This window comes from Euphorbia lathyris, chromosome 3, assembly GCF_963576675.1.
Source record: "Euphorbia lathyris chromosome 3, ddEupLath1.1, whole genome shotgun sequence".
Lineage (NCBI taxonomy): Eukaryota > Viridiplantae > Streptophyta > Magnoliopsida > Malpighiales > Euphorbiaceae > Euphorbia > Euphorbia lathyris.
Window position 1 is genome coordinate 2,125,069 of NC_088912.1, and position 16,150 is coordinate 2,141,218.

The 16,150-nt window shown below is 33.7% G+C and overlaps 1 protein-coding gene and 1 long non-coding RNA gene across 2 annotated transcripts; one reads left to right on the forward strand and one right to left on the reverse strand.

Moving 5' to 3' along the window:
- The first annotated feature begins 3,247 nt into the window (after positions 1-3,247).
- On the forward strand, positions 3,248-4,804 carry LOC136223790 (phloretin 4'-O-glucosyltransferase-like). Its single transcript, XM_066011962.1, has one exon. The coding sequence runs from the start codon at positions 3,266-3,268 to the stop codon at positions 4,586-4,588; it is 1,323 nt and encodes a 440-aa protein (XP_065868034.1). The 5' UTR covers positions 3,248-3,265; the 3' UTR covers positions 4,589-4,804.
- Positions 4,805-11,577: 6,773 nt separating this feature from the next.
- LOC136224072 (uncharacterized) lies at positions 11,578-15,893 on the reverse strand. The gene is made up of 4 exons (XR_010686267.1): positions 15,631-15,893; positions 13,338-13,465; positions 12,697-12,849; positions 11,578-11,986 (listed from the first exon to the last, which is right to left on the reverse strand). It is a non-coding gene; the product is annotated as an uncharacterized lncRNA (long non-coding RNA).
- Positions 15,894-16,150: the final 257 nt, after the last annotated feature.

Consider the following 16,150-nt stretch of genomic DNA (forward strand, 5'->3'; position numbering starts at 1 on the left):
GAATTGGATTCCCTTTACCCCCATTCCATTTCCTAAATATATCCAAACACATAGAGGAATTAATTGTTATTCATTTCCTTTCCTTTAGTTTTCCTTTCTTGATTCCTTAACGCCCCTAAATGTATACTTTTAATAGAGAAAAAAAGATCAGAGCATACTTTAACTAATTTCATCATTTAACCCTGTTTTCTGTTTGTGGGTTGAAGTTCATTAACTTAATGTTGTAGGTGGAGATTTATGATGAAATGACGGTGACATGAGAACCTGAAAATTACCTGGTATAAATGCCCCCACATAACGATCATTTTTCTAGAGGCAACTACTAGGAACTTCAAGATCTTGATGATCCAGCATCACTTCCTTCAAGTTCCGATAATTCAAGCAGTGTGACTATGTCATCAGATGAATGTTTTGACTCATTAGATTTTCTGAAATTAACCAAGACTTGGTACACAAGGATACAAACTGCAAGTTTAACAAATTTTTTTTTTCTTTAAAGAATGATGTAAGCAATGTGAGCAGCAAGTGGAGAGATTGTTGGAACTCATTCCTGCTTACCTCCATTGCTTCATGATCAAACAGATATCAACAATGAAATTTTACAGAAGACCGTAAGAAAGCAGAAGGAAGCAGCAACATCCCAGAATGGAGGCAGAGAGAAGAAACTTGAATTTGAAATATTTGTGCTTCATTCCCTTCCAGATAGGTCTGATGGGAAAGAAGTTGAAGTGGATAACAAGTATCTCAACTCTAATAATGAGTGGAGTGGAGGAAACAGTTAAAAAGATGGTAGAGATAAAAGAAAGAACATTGGAAGAAGATGAAGCAAAAGGCAATGTAGGAAGTGGATCCAGGTTTGGTGGTAACTTTATGATGCCTCTCACCAAGGAAGAAGCTTTGGTACTTTTGTTTTTGCATCTGTCAATGTGGCAGTTTATTTGGAAATTTACAGGTGCAAATATTGTAACAAACTATATGAGTTTGTTTATTATCATTATCCCTATCCATATGTAGAAGCTGAGTTCTAGAATTGTAACCTTCATTCAATTAATTAAGAAGCATTGCGTTAATCTTCTTGTTACTGCTCTGCTAAATTATATTAACACCAAGACATTAACTTTGCTTGGACTGTGAGTTTTAAAGGGTTTGGTAAAAGAAGCGTTTGGCTTAGAGGTGGCAATTATGTACACCATACCAACCCAAAAAATTTTAGTTGAGATTCAAGCTTTAATGTCTTTTAAACTTAGTCTTCATGATCGGCTTGGCTCATTAAACCATGTGAGCTCGGGTAGCACTAGCTTGTATTCCTTCCACTGCCGGGATATAGTACAGCAGTGGTGCATCATCTGCGAAGTTAAAGGAGTGGCGTATGACAGAAGTCCCTCGTAAAGGGCACTTTGCCACGTCGATACGCCATGGTATGACACGCGATAAAGGATCTAAATGCGCCAGAATGGGTCCGAGTTGTTTTCTTAGGAAATAGCTACAATCAATAGCATTAAACAGTTCATTGAAGGCCTCAACGGTCGAACCTGAAAGAATGTATCATTAATACATAAAAAGACGACTGTTTAGGTTACCAGCTCGATGGTTACAGAATCTAATATAAGTACACCGAGTCTGAGGTATTAAACTTACAGTTACTAATTTCTTACTTTTGATCTTTTAGTTTATTCTCAAATAATTACTGACTTAAGCATAAGAGTGTCTCCAGCCGAACCCAACGGCGCCTCACACGGAAGGGCTCCGATCAAGGAATTTTTGAAAAAGTTGACTCTATGAACAAAGTTGAAGGGCCAAAAACCCTTTATTCAAAATGATAATAAGTTTATACTATCGGAGCTACACATGCCATGGAACAAATGATCAGATAACAGATAACTAAAAAAGTAAAAACATTTATCAGATATGATGTATATATATACACATGTTTTGGAATTTACATAAGTTGTGAAAGTGAATTTGGCATTTGTTGTTTTGTGGATGCCTATATGAATTAATTGTTGTGTTCTAGATATTTTCTCATTCATTTATGATTTCTGCTTTCAATTGTTAGTCAAGTGGAAACAGACAGCATAGTGATAGGCGGTGATGCTGAATTTGAAGTACAATAGGTTAGGTGGAATTTTTTTGAAGTCTAAGAGGTTGATGTTGTTATTGATTCTAGTTTGGAGAATTTTTTGCAGTGTAATTCAATAACTCCTCCTTATTTCTTGTGATTCTTCGTGATGACTATGCTTATTAAAGGATGTGTTTGTACAATAAGTTTACTATTGTTGATTGGGCTTGGACATACTTATTTTATCTCAAATGAATTAGGTGTGAAATTTATCTCAAAAGCCCGAGGCAGTCTGGTCAAACCTTATATTATATACAAATTAATATAATGAATATTATAACCATGATATCTTTCTTTGGTCAATGAAGTGCACACCCAAAATGTCAGTCCGTGTTGGTAACTTTTTATAATTTTTTTTATTAAAAGCCGATGAATAAATTAGAGAAAATTATTATTTAATCGAGGTTATTAATTTATCAAATATTCACTTATCGAGGTTTTACTTTATATAGATTTCATATATTTGAGACCCAACTAATAAATTCTTTTTTTTTGTTCAAAAGGTTGGCAATCAGGGAGTGCAAATTACAGACATCCCAGCTAGGCTGGCACCCCTGCTCTCCGCACCCAATCCTTAAACCATTTTATTAATAAGAATAAAGAATACAAATGCAACCAAAACAAAGAAAAGTCTAAGCAAATCTGTATACTTGCCAGCCTCCTAAGTTACAAAGAAAGGCCGAAATACAAAATTGAGGAATGTCCGACCACCAGACTAGCTCGGGGTTCATTCTACCATAATTATATTTGTAAAAAAAAATTAATATAGAAGTTAAACTTAGAATATGTAAAATACTCTATAAACCAAGAAATTATCCTAAAGAAAAAAGTATGTTATATTTTTGTTGAGAGCAGATTTTGTTTCCAAATATTTATCTAAAATTTGAACTTCAAGATTTAGTAACTGAAATATCTTTATTGTATGTGATATTGTTAGATATGGACATTAATATCTTACCTTACTATTTCATTCCATTTGTCTTTTGGAAAATGGAAACAAGAAAAACACTTAATTCGTGATTAACTTCTAATTCACATCATGTCTCTCACTTAAACTGTATGCTCTGTTAGAATAGAATTTGTGTATAAAAAGGGGTTGATAGAGTAATTTGGGAATCAGAAAGTGTTTCACATTGAATTAGAGAAATGGAAAATAAAGAAAAGAAGCCTCATGTACTGCTGGTAATATTCCCAGGTCAGGGACACATCAACCCCGCTCTTCAAGTAGCAAAGCGCCTCCTTTCCATGGGAATCCATGTGACCTTTTCCACCAGCCTCGGCGCGGAACGAACCATGTCCAAAACCTGTATTCCTCCTTCCTTATCTTTTGCTTCCTTCTCCGATGGTAACGATGATGCTTTCAAACCTGTCAAAAATTTTGAAGATTACATATCCAGTCTGAGGATTCACGGCTCTGAAAGTATCCGTGAAATCATAAATAATTCTTCATTCACTTGTGTTGCTTACTCTCTTCTTCTTCCTTGGGTTGCTATGGTGGCTCGGGAATTCAACCTCCCATCCGTGCTTTTCTGGTCTCAAGCTGCTACTGTTTTCAACATCTATTACCATTACTTCAATGGTTTTAGCGATGAACTAGAGAAGAATATCAGTGATTCTTCTTTCTTGTTTCGTTTCCCTGGATTGCCGCCTTTATCTAGCCGTGATCTTCCTTCCTTTTTCAGTCCTTCTGATACCAACAAATATGCTTTTTCAGTCCTAGAAGAACATCTCCAGATGCTTGATGGAGAAATGAATCCAACAATTCTTGTCAACACCTTGGACGCATTAGAATCGGAGGCCTTGAACTCCATCAGCAAGTACAAATTGCTGGGAATTGGGCCTTTGGTTCCTTGTGGTTCTGATGCTTCAGTAGGAGGTGATCTTTTCAAATGCCCAACTTCCCTGTTTTACATTGATTGGCTTAACTCAAAGGCTGAGGCTTCAGTTATTTACATATCTTTTGGAAGCATCACACAAGTATCGGAGAGGCAAATGGAAGAGATGAGGAGAGCATTAATAGAGAGTGGGCATCCATTCTTGTGGGTTATAAGAGAGAAATCCATGGAAAAAGTAGAAGAAAATGGAGTCATAGTACCATGGTGCAATCAATTAGAGGTGCTATCAAATCCAGGAATAGGTTGTTTTATTAGTCATTGTGGTTGGAATTCCACAACAGAGAGCTTGTCTTGTGGAGTCCCTGTGGTGGCATTTCCGCAATGGACTGATCAGTTAACAAATGCTAAGCTGCTACAAGATTGTTGGAAAACTGGTGTTAGAGTTAATCCTAATGAAGATGAGATGGTTGAGGCTCAAGAGATTAAGAGATGTCTCAATATGGTGATGGGAAATGAAGAGATGAGAGAGAATGCCATCAAATGGAAGGTTTCAGCAACAAATGCTTTTAAGGAAGGTGGTTCTTCTCACAAAAATCTTCAAGATTTTGCCAACTCATTGTTTCACAATTTTTAGAGTATTTCACCTATATAGGCCAAGACTAATGACCATAAAATATTAAATAAAGGAATAAATAAGAGAAAAGTGAAAGTGAAAATTAACTCATTAAGCATGAGATATGTTGTTAGAAAGATGTTGCACTTTCAAAGATTTTATTAACTATTGGAAAGAAAAAACTAAACAAGTAAAATGTTGCCTTGCACTGATAAAATGGGAGCCTCTAAAAGCAATTGAACTCTACTCAATTGATAAGTAAATAATATATTAATTGTTGTTTTGCATTGGGTTGGGACTATTTCAAAATTTTAACTAAACGTCATAAATATAATATTAATGGTTATAATTCAAAATCTTATTAAATAAGAGAAAGCTGGAGAGTGCGGCAAAAAATCAATTTGAATAGAGATAGCTCATATCTGTTGCAATGCAAGCAACATTTACCTAAAGAAGCTATGGAGAATGAATATCCTTAGTATTCCCTTCTAAGAAGGCAGATACGTATTTATAAAAGAAAAATTATGGATTGAATATTATGTTGTTAAATGATAAAAGAGGCTTAGGTCTCTTGCCTTTACATGTCCATATTACCGAAATTGAAGTTGGAATTTTGTTGCTTATTCTGATACGCATGTGGCAGTTGAATCTGTTTCCCTTCTTCGTGATGGCTGCTTGAATGAGATATCAGACATCACAATTCAGGATGCAAGCAATATAATGTGTCAGAGAATGCTGGGGGCAAGGCAAATGCTCTCTCTGCATCCATTGTTAGATCCGAAGCTGCTAATTGCAGTGGGGAGTTGCCATGGTCCTTGGTCTATAGATGAATTCTGCCCTGTTTGTTGCATCGGGAGCAATTCATGAACTCGTCACAGTGGAAATTTCTTAAAATCCAATAATTCAATGTATAGCACATGTTCCATCCATATTTTTCAAACATTTCTCCGTCATTAACTAGATTCATGTGGTAAACATTTCTCCGTCTTTAAGCCCATTGATGAAGAGCCAATAGCTTTGAATAACCCTAGGGGATTACTAGTGTCAATGAAGGGTGAAGGATTAAAAGAAGGCACGTGTGTTGGAGTTGGATCACCCTAAGAGTGGGAGACCATTCTTTTGGGATAACCAGAAGGGTTTTGATGGAGTTTCACCCGCATTAATGATCAAGTGCTTGCTTAAAGGCTTCAACCATCCCTCATGATTATCCCAAATAATCTGACTTGCAATACCGGTCAGCCAATTTGCGAGAATCTTTGTAATTAATTTGAAGGAATTACAATGGGTCTAAAGTTCTCAATTATGTGCCCCAGGGAATTTAGGAATTAATGCCATCAGATTTGAGTTCAGCGCCGGTAAAATACGTCCGTGATAAAAAAAAAAAGTCTGCACCATATTGCAAACGTCTTAGTCAATCACGTCCGAGAACTTCTGATAGAAGGGTTCCCTCAAGCCATCTAGTCCAGAATTACTCGGGTGAGAATACTTGGTACAACAAGTGTGGTGATAAAGAAGACGATGATGAGAATGTAGAGGTGATACCGTGGTCTTCATCGTCTGGGTATAAGAGGAAAAGGAATGAGGAGGATGATTTAGATGATGAATAATGATGTTGTGTATTGATGTATGGATGGCCATTTGTTTGAGCCTATACTATTTTCGGGTGGCAATGAAAGGAATATCGGCTAACTCATTATGTGATGATGGATTTAATTTACACATTCATTCAGATTTAGATAAAAGTGACACGAGTTATCTGAGTTGGAAGATAAATAAGATATTTAATTCATTCTTTATAGATATGGTTACCATACTATTGAGGTACTCATAAATGTTATAAAATCAATTAGAGTTGGAAGAGAAACAAGTGGTTCATTTCACTCTTTGGAGATTTGTAATGTTTCTCTTTGACATATGAACGGTAAAGGAATTACTGAACATATATGAATTATTTTCCTTGTTAGCATACGATTATTTTTCTTGGTTTTGCCAAATTTTAGAAGCATACTTAATTATACCAAGGCAAACTCGGTGACTTTGAGAAAGAGGCACTACTTTTGGTGCTTCAAGTCATGATCAAGTCTTTTATTCTCAGTATGAGGCAAATAGTCTTCACAACACATTTGTCTCACATTGTCTTTCAGGAGACAATTATTTTGATTAGGAAATGAGGTACCTATGGGTGAGAGATACATATAAGATATATATGATTGAGCCTTAAATATCAGCTTGAGCCTTTCATTCAATCAATTTCATGACATGGTATTAGAGCCTCTTAGACCAAACGATCAAGGGTTGAAAATCCTGGCAACCTCATTAATTGGTGGAATTAAAACACATGGCGGGATGACCATGTGTTGTGCACGCGCTAGGTCCAAAGGACATTTTGGTGTGGGGGTATGTCAGAGATTAATATAAGATATATGATTGAAACTTATATATCTTCATAATGGTATTTATTTATAACCACAGGACTAAAATTACCTACTTTTGTACTTCTTTTGGGTCAAACTATATAATTTTCTGCACATAAAATCAATGGTTAGCAAGGTTATTTTCTTGTTGCAAATTCACACAAAATTAATCGACAACCAGATTCATAGGGTTGATTCAAAAAAAGCTGTTGGGAAGGAAAGAGTATTGGACTTCTTTTTTTCCCTTTGGGATTCGCTGATGATGTCCTAATTTTAATAGAATTTTTTTTTTTATATTCTGCCAGTTCTAAAATGATAGATATGCAAATTATATTTTTTATTATTTTGGTGTTTTTAGCCACCCAATTAAATCTTGTATATATATATTTGCTATTTCACTATGATAGATTTTATATTTCAACCCAACCTGATGGATTTTATATCATCTAAATAACTAGAAGCAAAAATATCACTGAAGAAATTAGCACTGGAACCGGGATGACGAGCCATTGAATGGGCACACGGTTCGCTAATCTAGGGACAAAAGCCACAAAATAATATGGACTAATAAGTAACAAATGTCGAATTTCTTATAATAATCCCGAACTCATTAATATCGTGGACCTTTGTTAAAATGAGATCCACCACCATGTTTCAAATTGAACATTCTGAAAGTGGAGTGAAACCACCTAGAGTATGGCATCTTTGTTTTCGTTAATGCATACAAAGTTGATGTGACGATCTTCTTTATTTATTAACCACGTATCATGCTATATCGAAACCGAATCTCCTCTCTCAATCCTCGAGCGAATATCATTTGGATAACTTTAATCGAACTGTATAAGCTCCTCCAAACAAAACTGAGATTATTACCTAATTTAGAGGAAAAGAAAGACACACGAGCATAGTATTAACAATTGTCTTCTCTTTCTTTCTCTATTGTAATATTTGCTTAGTAAAATATTCTTTAGTAGTCTTGGAGGACGTGGAGTATTGGCTGAACCTCATTAAATTAGAAAGGTCTCATCTCCTTTTTGTTAATTAGATTTCAGCACTTTTGCTTTTTAAAATTTATAAAAAGGATAAGATGTAAAAATACCCTTAATATTTACATCTAGTAGCAATTTTACCGTTAATGTTCGTAGCCAAGAACAATTTTACCCCAATCGTTGACAAGTTGGATCAATTAGAGAAATTATTCATCAAATTGTCTTCTCGGTCATCAATCTTGACATCTACACTTTACATATGCGTAATTTTATCACTAGATAACAAATATATGATTAAAAGTTGGCTCTTAAGTTAAAATTTGAGGAGATATAATGAAAAATGAGCTCCAACAGCCTCTTAGTGGCTCCTCAAATCACTAAAAGCAGCTCCAACAGCATTGGGATGGCTGCTCAAGTGTGGGAATGGAGGAATAAAATGATATTTCAGCCAGACTTTGGCCAGTAACTATATATATTGACATTGATTTGGAAATCTGTTTTGTTTATTAAGTTCATGAATATGTTGATTTGAAATGTCCACTAGAAAAATACAAACACTAATTAATATCAATGTTTTGGAATATGCACTGAATAATAACAAATTATTGACAATTTTTTCATATTTTAGCAATAATGGTAAGAAGATCATATAAAATACAATATATATAGTAGTTATGTAACAAAAGGATTTTGTTTCTTTTCTAGTAACAAAAGGATTTAGTTTCCTTTTCTAAATAACTATAGTAGTATAAAAAGAAGGCAGCATAAGAGAAATTGATATGAATAGAGGCATTTGAGTGTAACTAACACTGAAAAATAAAGGTGTTTGAAATTTTTATTCTGATATCAATTATGATGGTTTCGAGTCCAAAGGTTGTGATGGTACAAGCTATTGTAGAAGCTATTATTCTGATATCAATTATGATGGTTTTGTTATTATTCAGTTGATTCAGATTGCACAAGCTATTGTTCTGAAAGCACAAAAAGTGGATTTTGCAAGCATGTCAAAAAGCCTTACTGTCATTGTTATTGTTGATCAATTCATCAATATCTATGTAATCTTGCATTACCTATGTATTGCATCTCTTATTATTACTGAATGAAATAAATATATTCCTACTTCTTATGATGTTTTTCGGGTTGTATGTTTTCTTTCCCGGATTTTGGGTTATTTATCTTGTGAATTTGTTTTATTTTATTTCTTTAATAATATTACAGTTTTGTTGTTTTAAAGGTTCTGAGCGTGTTAACATAATTAAAATATTCATAACTTTAATTTTCTGCTCTCAGCTTTCACTAAAATACATGATATTTCTAATATATGTATATTTTCATTAGATATGCTATTTCTAATTATAAGTTTATTTTCATATTATAGAAAAAAAAAGCACAACCAATAACAAACCAATATATATTTTGGATTAGATTTCAGTGCACTTGGCTGGATCCTATATAGGAGAGAGACCGGATGACCCACATACATTTCTAGAATACATCATTTTTTTATTGGAATAATGGAGTCCTATTCTAATTAGGAGCCTAGTGGCCAACTTGGAATACTCATATTTTGTATACAAATAAAATCAGAAAAAATAAAACCACTCAAACACATTGCAAATTATTCACGCAGTCATGCTGTTGACATAAACAGTACCGCAGAGCTGCTACCTTTAAACAGTAGAGCAGACCGGCTGGTTCGATCGGTTGAACCGGGTACAGGCATGATCTCTGGTTCGAATTAAACTGGTTTTACAACAAACCGCACAGAACCGAAATGAAACCAAAAACCAGCGGTCAGACAGGAAACCGGTATGACTCTGGTTTAATAGAAAGAATTTCATGCACACAAGATTGGCGCTTGAAGAGCTTCCCACTACACAAGAATTTCATGCACATAATGATGCTTTGGTAATTGAGCTCAATATGGATGGATATAAGATTCGTATTCATTGATACTGGAAGTTCTGTAAACATCATCACTAGAAACGCATATGAGGCATTGAATCTTGATCTTGATATTCACTTCCACTTTAACACCATTGGTGGCAATTTCTGATCATACTGTACTTTTGTTGGCAGTGCTCATTTGCAAGTATCTCTTGGTGATGGCCCAATAAAATGAAATTCTAAAACTGAATTTTTAGTAATTAATTCAGTGGTTCAATACAATGTCAATCATAGAGCGTCCGCTCTTGTCCCAATCTGTTGGGGCTCTGTCTATTCATAATTTGGCCTGACAAATTCCAACTAGAGAAGATATGGAAGTGGCACAAGGTAACCAAGTGGTGGCTCACGAAACTTATTTTTCTTGGTTAAAAATGAAGCCAACATAGGATCCTAGGGAAGAGGAGGGCCAAAGAGCCAAACCAGTGGGTGATTTGGAGATAGTATGCTTGGCCGAAGGAAAGTATGTGCAAATTGGTTCAGCAATCCCAGAGCAACCCAAGGCAGACATAGTTTCTACCTTGAAGACGAACATCCAGGCCGTAAAGAGAACTTGCTAGAAGCACAACCAGACGGCCAGCGAACAAGCAGATCCCAAGAAAAATATTTAGCATACCCGTATGAAGGTAGTGCAAGCCTCTAGCAGTTTCAATGCATATCTTCAGCCATTGCTTGCAACCCAAGTCCGGATTACGTGATAAATTTGAAGACCTTTTGCGATGCCGGTATGGTGAGTTTTTTAGTGCTTTGCCTTTTAAAGAATATAGCGATCCCAAGCTGGTATCCTCAACATTGCCGTGAAATAACAAGGCTCTTATATCTGCAATATGAACCTTTCTTGCTTTTGTTTTTGCACTTGTCAATGAGGCAATTTGAACATTGCCATTTCTTTGACCTATATTGTTTTCGGTTGGCAATGAAAGACATAATCAGCTAGCTCATTGTAGTTCATGCATCTCCATATCTTTCTTTTCAAGTATTAAAGTATGCAAGACATATCAGTTAACTTATTATCCGATGGTGGACCGAACATTCGGGTTTGTGACGAGGAAAAGAAATAGGAGGGTTAATTTATGGGAAACCATAAGAATATAATTATGGTTGGTTGCATGCTAGAACTGGATACCAGTTCTTTTTCCAGAACTGTGGTATTCCAGTTGCCAGTTATATCATTTTTATTAGTGGTATAATATTTATTTATTATTTATAAAATTAAAAGAACAAGGATACCACGTATACCACAATTCAGGAATATAATAGAACTATGGTATACCAGTTATGTCATTTTCAGAACTATTTGTGTCTAAACAATCATCTAGAAACCTCACGATTATATTCTGAAGAAGAAGAACATCCACCAGATTCAAAAAGAAACCCTAAGGGCAGAACTCATATGAAACCCAAAGGGGATAACACACCCAAAGAGCATCATGCTTGAGCCACTGGTTGTACCAAGTATTCTCAAGTATTCTCACCCGAGTCTTCATCATGCCATTCCATTTGCAGAAAATAATGGTTAACCAGTGCATCAACGAAGTAGATAAATAACATAGAAAATAATGATTAATCAGTGCATCAATAAAGAAATCTCAACCAACTTCTATTCTAAACAAAATTAACCGGTTGCATTTAAGAATATAGAATCTGAAATTGTTTTATTTATATTATTTCTTAAATAAGCTGAACCACTTCCAGTAACATTGATAAATATACATAAGTAATAGTTGCACACCAATTAAACATAGGACAACTAATATACAAGTTAAGCTAACATGGTTCTCAATAAAACAATAATAAAAGGTTCTGCAACAACAAATTCTTCTAAGCTGAAGAGAATCCATCCAACTAAAAGAAAAGGAAACATTCAAGTATGCAACGTCCTGTGGCTTATACACATCCATTTTGTTCTTTTCTGCTTTTATTGTTTAGATGCATTAACATGCTAATGCAACTTTAGTGTTTATTTCCGTTCTTTTATGGTCATCTTCAATCTCAACTACCTCCATTAGCAGGATCAGATTCGAAGAATATCCATCTTTTATCTGATTTTCAACTCCGATTACACCCTGAATCTTCTCAGCAACGTGAACCAAAGCATCAAGTTTAGTTCATCATACTTGACAAAAATTATAAAGATTTGAATAGCGAGAAGGCATATATAGTTAATAGTTATATATACCTCTTTGCATATGAAGAAAAATAAAAAAGAGACAAATAGATAAAGCAATAAAGAGATCAAAACAAATGACAGCGTAAACCCTCCCCGCAGCTCTATTGCAAAACGAACCAAATGGGAGAGGAATTACCAATTTTTACATTTACATGAAATATATTTAATTAACTAAATAGTAAATAATAACAAACTATTATCTCAATGGTAATTTTGATATTGAATTCAATAATTTAATCATTGGTATTTTTATATTTAAAACTTATATTTTAAATTTCCATTTGCATACATCAACACATAAGCAAATAAAATTCTCATTTGTCAACGGTCAAATGCTAAATTGATACATGAATTTCAAATTCAAAGTCCATTTACAACACTATAAATTCAAAACATACTGAAGACCCAATAAAATTTTTATACATTAAGTTATTAATATCTTTATAAAATCATAAATTCGAATACTTCTTTTCCGTGGAAATTTAGTGAAACTATAACCAATATTGTCTCAATTTATATATATTTGTTATCCATGTAAGAATGTCTGAATTGGTAGTATTTTCCATTCTTGAATCATTGGAAACAAAAATTGGTATAAAAGAATTCTTGTACCTTAGAGAATTGAAACTCAAGTAGGGTATCAATGCTTTTCTGAAGAACTCCGCAAATGCGATAAACATAGCCGAGATCATCCTTGAAGATAAGAGAATGATCCCACTCCTTTCCATGTTCTTCCACACATTCACATGTTGCGGCAGAAGAGTCCTAGCAAAAGCAATATACAGCTAAGGCAACAATAAGAACGATTTGGGCTTATGGGGGTGCCAACCTAGGTGGGGTGTCCATTAATCCCCGTCGCGTCCCGACTTTTCAAGAAAAAAAAAACAATATAAACCATCATTTTAAGCAAAGAGAATTGTAACACTAATGCAACTATCATCTAATAAGGTAGATTGTGCTGATACAGGGCGTCACACTGGTACTCCCAATAACTGTTCCAGCTTATATATGCGTAAATGATTCTTATTAGAATACATTAACCAAAAATGGATCTAAAAAACAAAAGATCCCTGAAATTATTTTCTTTTAATTCGCGTCCTAAATTGATCAGAAAACAAATAGCATTTGACGCAAGAATTTTATCGTATAACTTAACAACACAATGAACCAATCAATAAAAACACAAAAAGTTCATTGTTTTTTTTAAATAATCCATATTTGAACAATAAATTATAATTTAAACCCCAACTTACTTGTCGTTTTCGATGGCGACATTCTGCAATCTGTGCTAGAAATTTTTTTTTTTAAGTGCACGGGAGATCTGCTGGTGCACACCATCTTATCATGAATTTTCTTCTTGTGTCTTTACCATTATTTTTTCCTGCACAAAATTAAATAACTTAAAATCATCGTTTTCATCTGTTTCCATTTAAATAAAAAAACACAAAGACAATCCTTCATTGTCTATATCTCTTACAGGAAACAAAAGCAACTAAAGTAACCAAGTTTAACACTAAACAATTGAGTCCGAAGCAAACTACCTAAGTAAGAAGAAAGAGTTCTCTTAACACTATTATCTTTTTTTATTCTAAGTACAAAAGTCCGACAAACCATGTTAAATCAAGGATATAACAATCGAACAACTTGGAACATATAATATCAATATTCACATTCTGTGAAGAATGGAGAAAATAATTAAAATAGGTAACTCATATAATTATCAGGTTATAAAAAAAAATTAAAAGGATAAAAATAATATTTGCAGTATGAAATGGAAACAACAATTTAGATCCAACAAAATATAACAATTGAAATTGCAATATACCTAAAAAACAGGTGGTTCTAATTAATTGATTTTTTAGACTAGCATTTATAAAATTCATTGGACTAACTTCAGATCATCAGCAACATATGATGAATATTGTAATTGATGAAGTTTCTTTATTTCAGATCATATAAATGTAATCTTCAAAATATTAATATACTTGAACATGAACCATGCCTGTAGTTCATACTTAATGAGTAATCAAAACACTGACGACATTTATCATTATTATAAAACTTATCAGAACACTACTCATAATCAGTATGTTAACATTAAAAAAAAAGTCAGTGATTAAAATATTACATATCAGTGACCAACACAAAATCTCAGTGATAAAATAACGTACAGTGAAGGATATGAGTATTTAAAGTAATGGAAACTATTTAACATATTCAAAATTAACCAACTTAAAATCATGGTTTCCATCTGTTTCGATTTGAAGAAAAAAAGAAAAAGACAATCCTTACAGGAAACCAAAGCAACTAAAGTAACCAAGCCCAACACTAAACAAAGCAAACTAGTAAAGTATCAACAAAGAGTTCTCTTAATACTATTATCTTTTTTTATTGTAGGTACAAAAGTCCCAATAAAATCCATGTTAAATCAAGTGAAATATTGAAGGATATACCAATCCAACAACTTGGAACATACAATATCAATATTCACATTCTGTGAAGAATGGAGAAAATAATTAAAATAGGCAAGTCTATGAGGTTATCAAGAAAAACTAAAAGGATAAAAATAATCTCTGTAGATGCAAACAACAATTTAGATCCAACAAAAAAGAACAATCGAAATTGGAATATACCTAAAACAACAGGTGGTGAAGGCATGATTTATCAATGAATTGGTTCTAATTTATTGATTTTTTATACTGGTCTTATAAAATTCATTGGACTAATTTGAGATCATCAGCAGCATATGATGAATTTGTAATTGATGAAGTTTCTCATCAAAATATTAATATACTTGAACATGAACCATGCCTGTAGTTCATAGTAATCAAAACACTGAAGACATTTATCATACTTATAAAATTTATCAGAACACTACTCATAACAAAAACTTGACCAATACAAAAAACTCAGTGATAAAAGAACATATAGTGAAGCATATGAGTATTTAAAGTAATGGAAACTATTTAAAATATTTCAAATTTATTGAACTAATTTCAGATCATCAGCAGCACTCAGTGATAACTAAGATAACTCTAGTTACATCCTATTGTACCAAGAACAATACCAAATTCCACACAGTCGTACTGAATCTATAGCAAGTAATAGGAGATTTAAAGTAGAAAACTGTGAACTAAGATAACTCTAGTTACATCCTCTTGTACCAAGAACAATACCAAATTCCACACAGTTGTACTGAATCTATAGCAAGTAATAGGAAATTTAAAGTAGAAAACTGATGAAAACAGAGATTTAAAGTAGAAATTCCATTAGGTGTTAGAATCAATCAAACACCTCAATCATTTGGCGACAGCAGAGCTTAGATTAGATCTAAGAGGACGAAATCAGATGGTTGAAACAGATGGCAGCCATTTATATTTGTTTGTCGATAATGGAAATCAGCTTATATTTCAACCCACTATAGTGAAAATCAGATTGATGGATGATTAGACCCAAATATGAGATAAAACTGATGAGATTAGACCCAAAAGGAAGACAACAAAGATTTAAAGTTGAAAACTGATTATATGAGTTAGAATCAAATACCTCAATGATAGACAGCAGATCTCAGAGAGTTAACTTGCCCGATCTTCTTCCACCTCACATAGGACGAAATCAGATGATGGCCTTTGTTGCCGGGGAAACAAGACAGAGAGAGAAAGGTACCTTGGGGAGGGACTAGAAGTTGATTGAGGGTTTTCACTTTGACAAGCTCCTCACACAGTTTGAGCTGCGGTCATGAGTACCATTGACTCAGATAAAGAATACAAGAGACTTTTTAAACAAAACAATGTTGGTGGGGAGATGCTGCAAACATATGAGATTTAGGAGGCTAGGGTTTCAGCTCATTTTGTTTATATACTAGATTTGAAAGGGGTAATTTTGTAATTAAGTTTGATCTGCTAGGGTTTCTGTATAGGAGGATATTTTTGTCATAGGTGTAAAATAAATTTTCTTAGGATAAGTTGGTGTATGAAATTTTATTTTAGTTATGAATTGGACCTGACATAACCAAACCTTTCTGTTCTCATATCAACTCAATCAAGCACAACAAATAAAAAGATCT

Excerpts from the sequence above, each read along its gene's own strand:
- LOC136223790 (XM_066011962.1), top strand. The coding sequence starts at position 3,266 with ATGGAAAATAAAGAAAAGAAGCCTCATGTACTGCTGGTAATATTCCCA.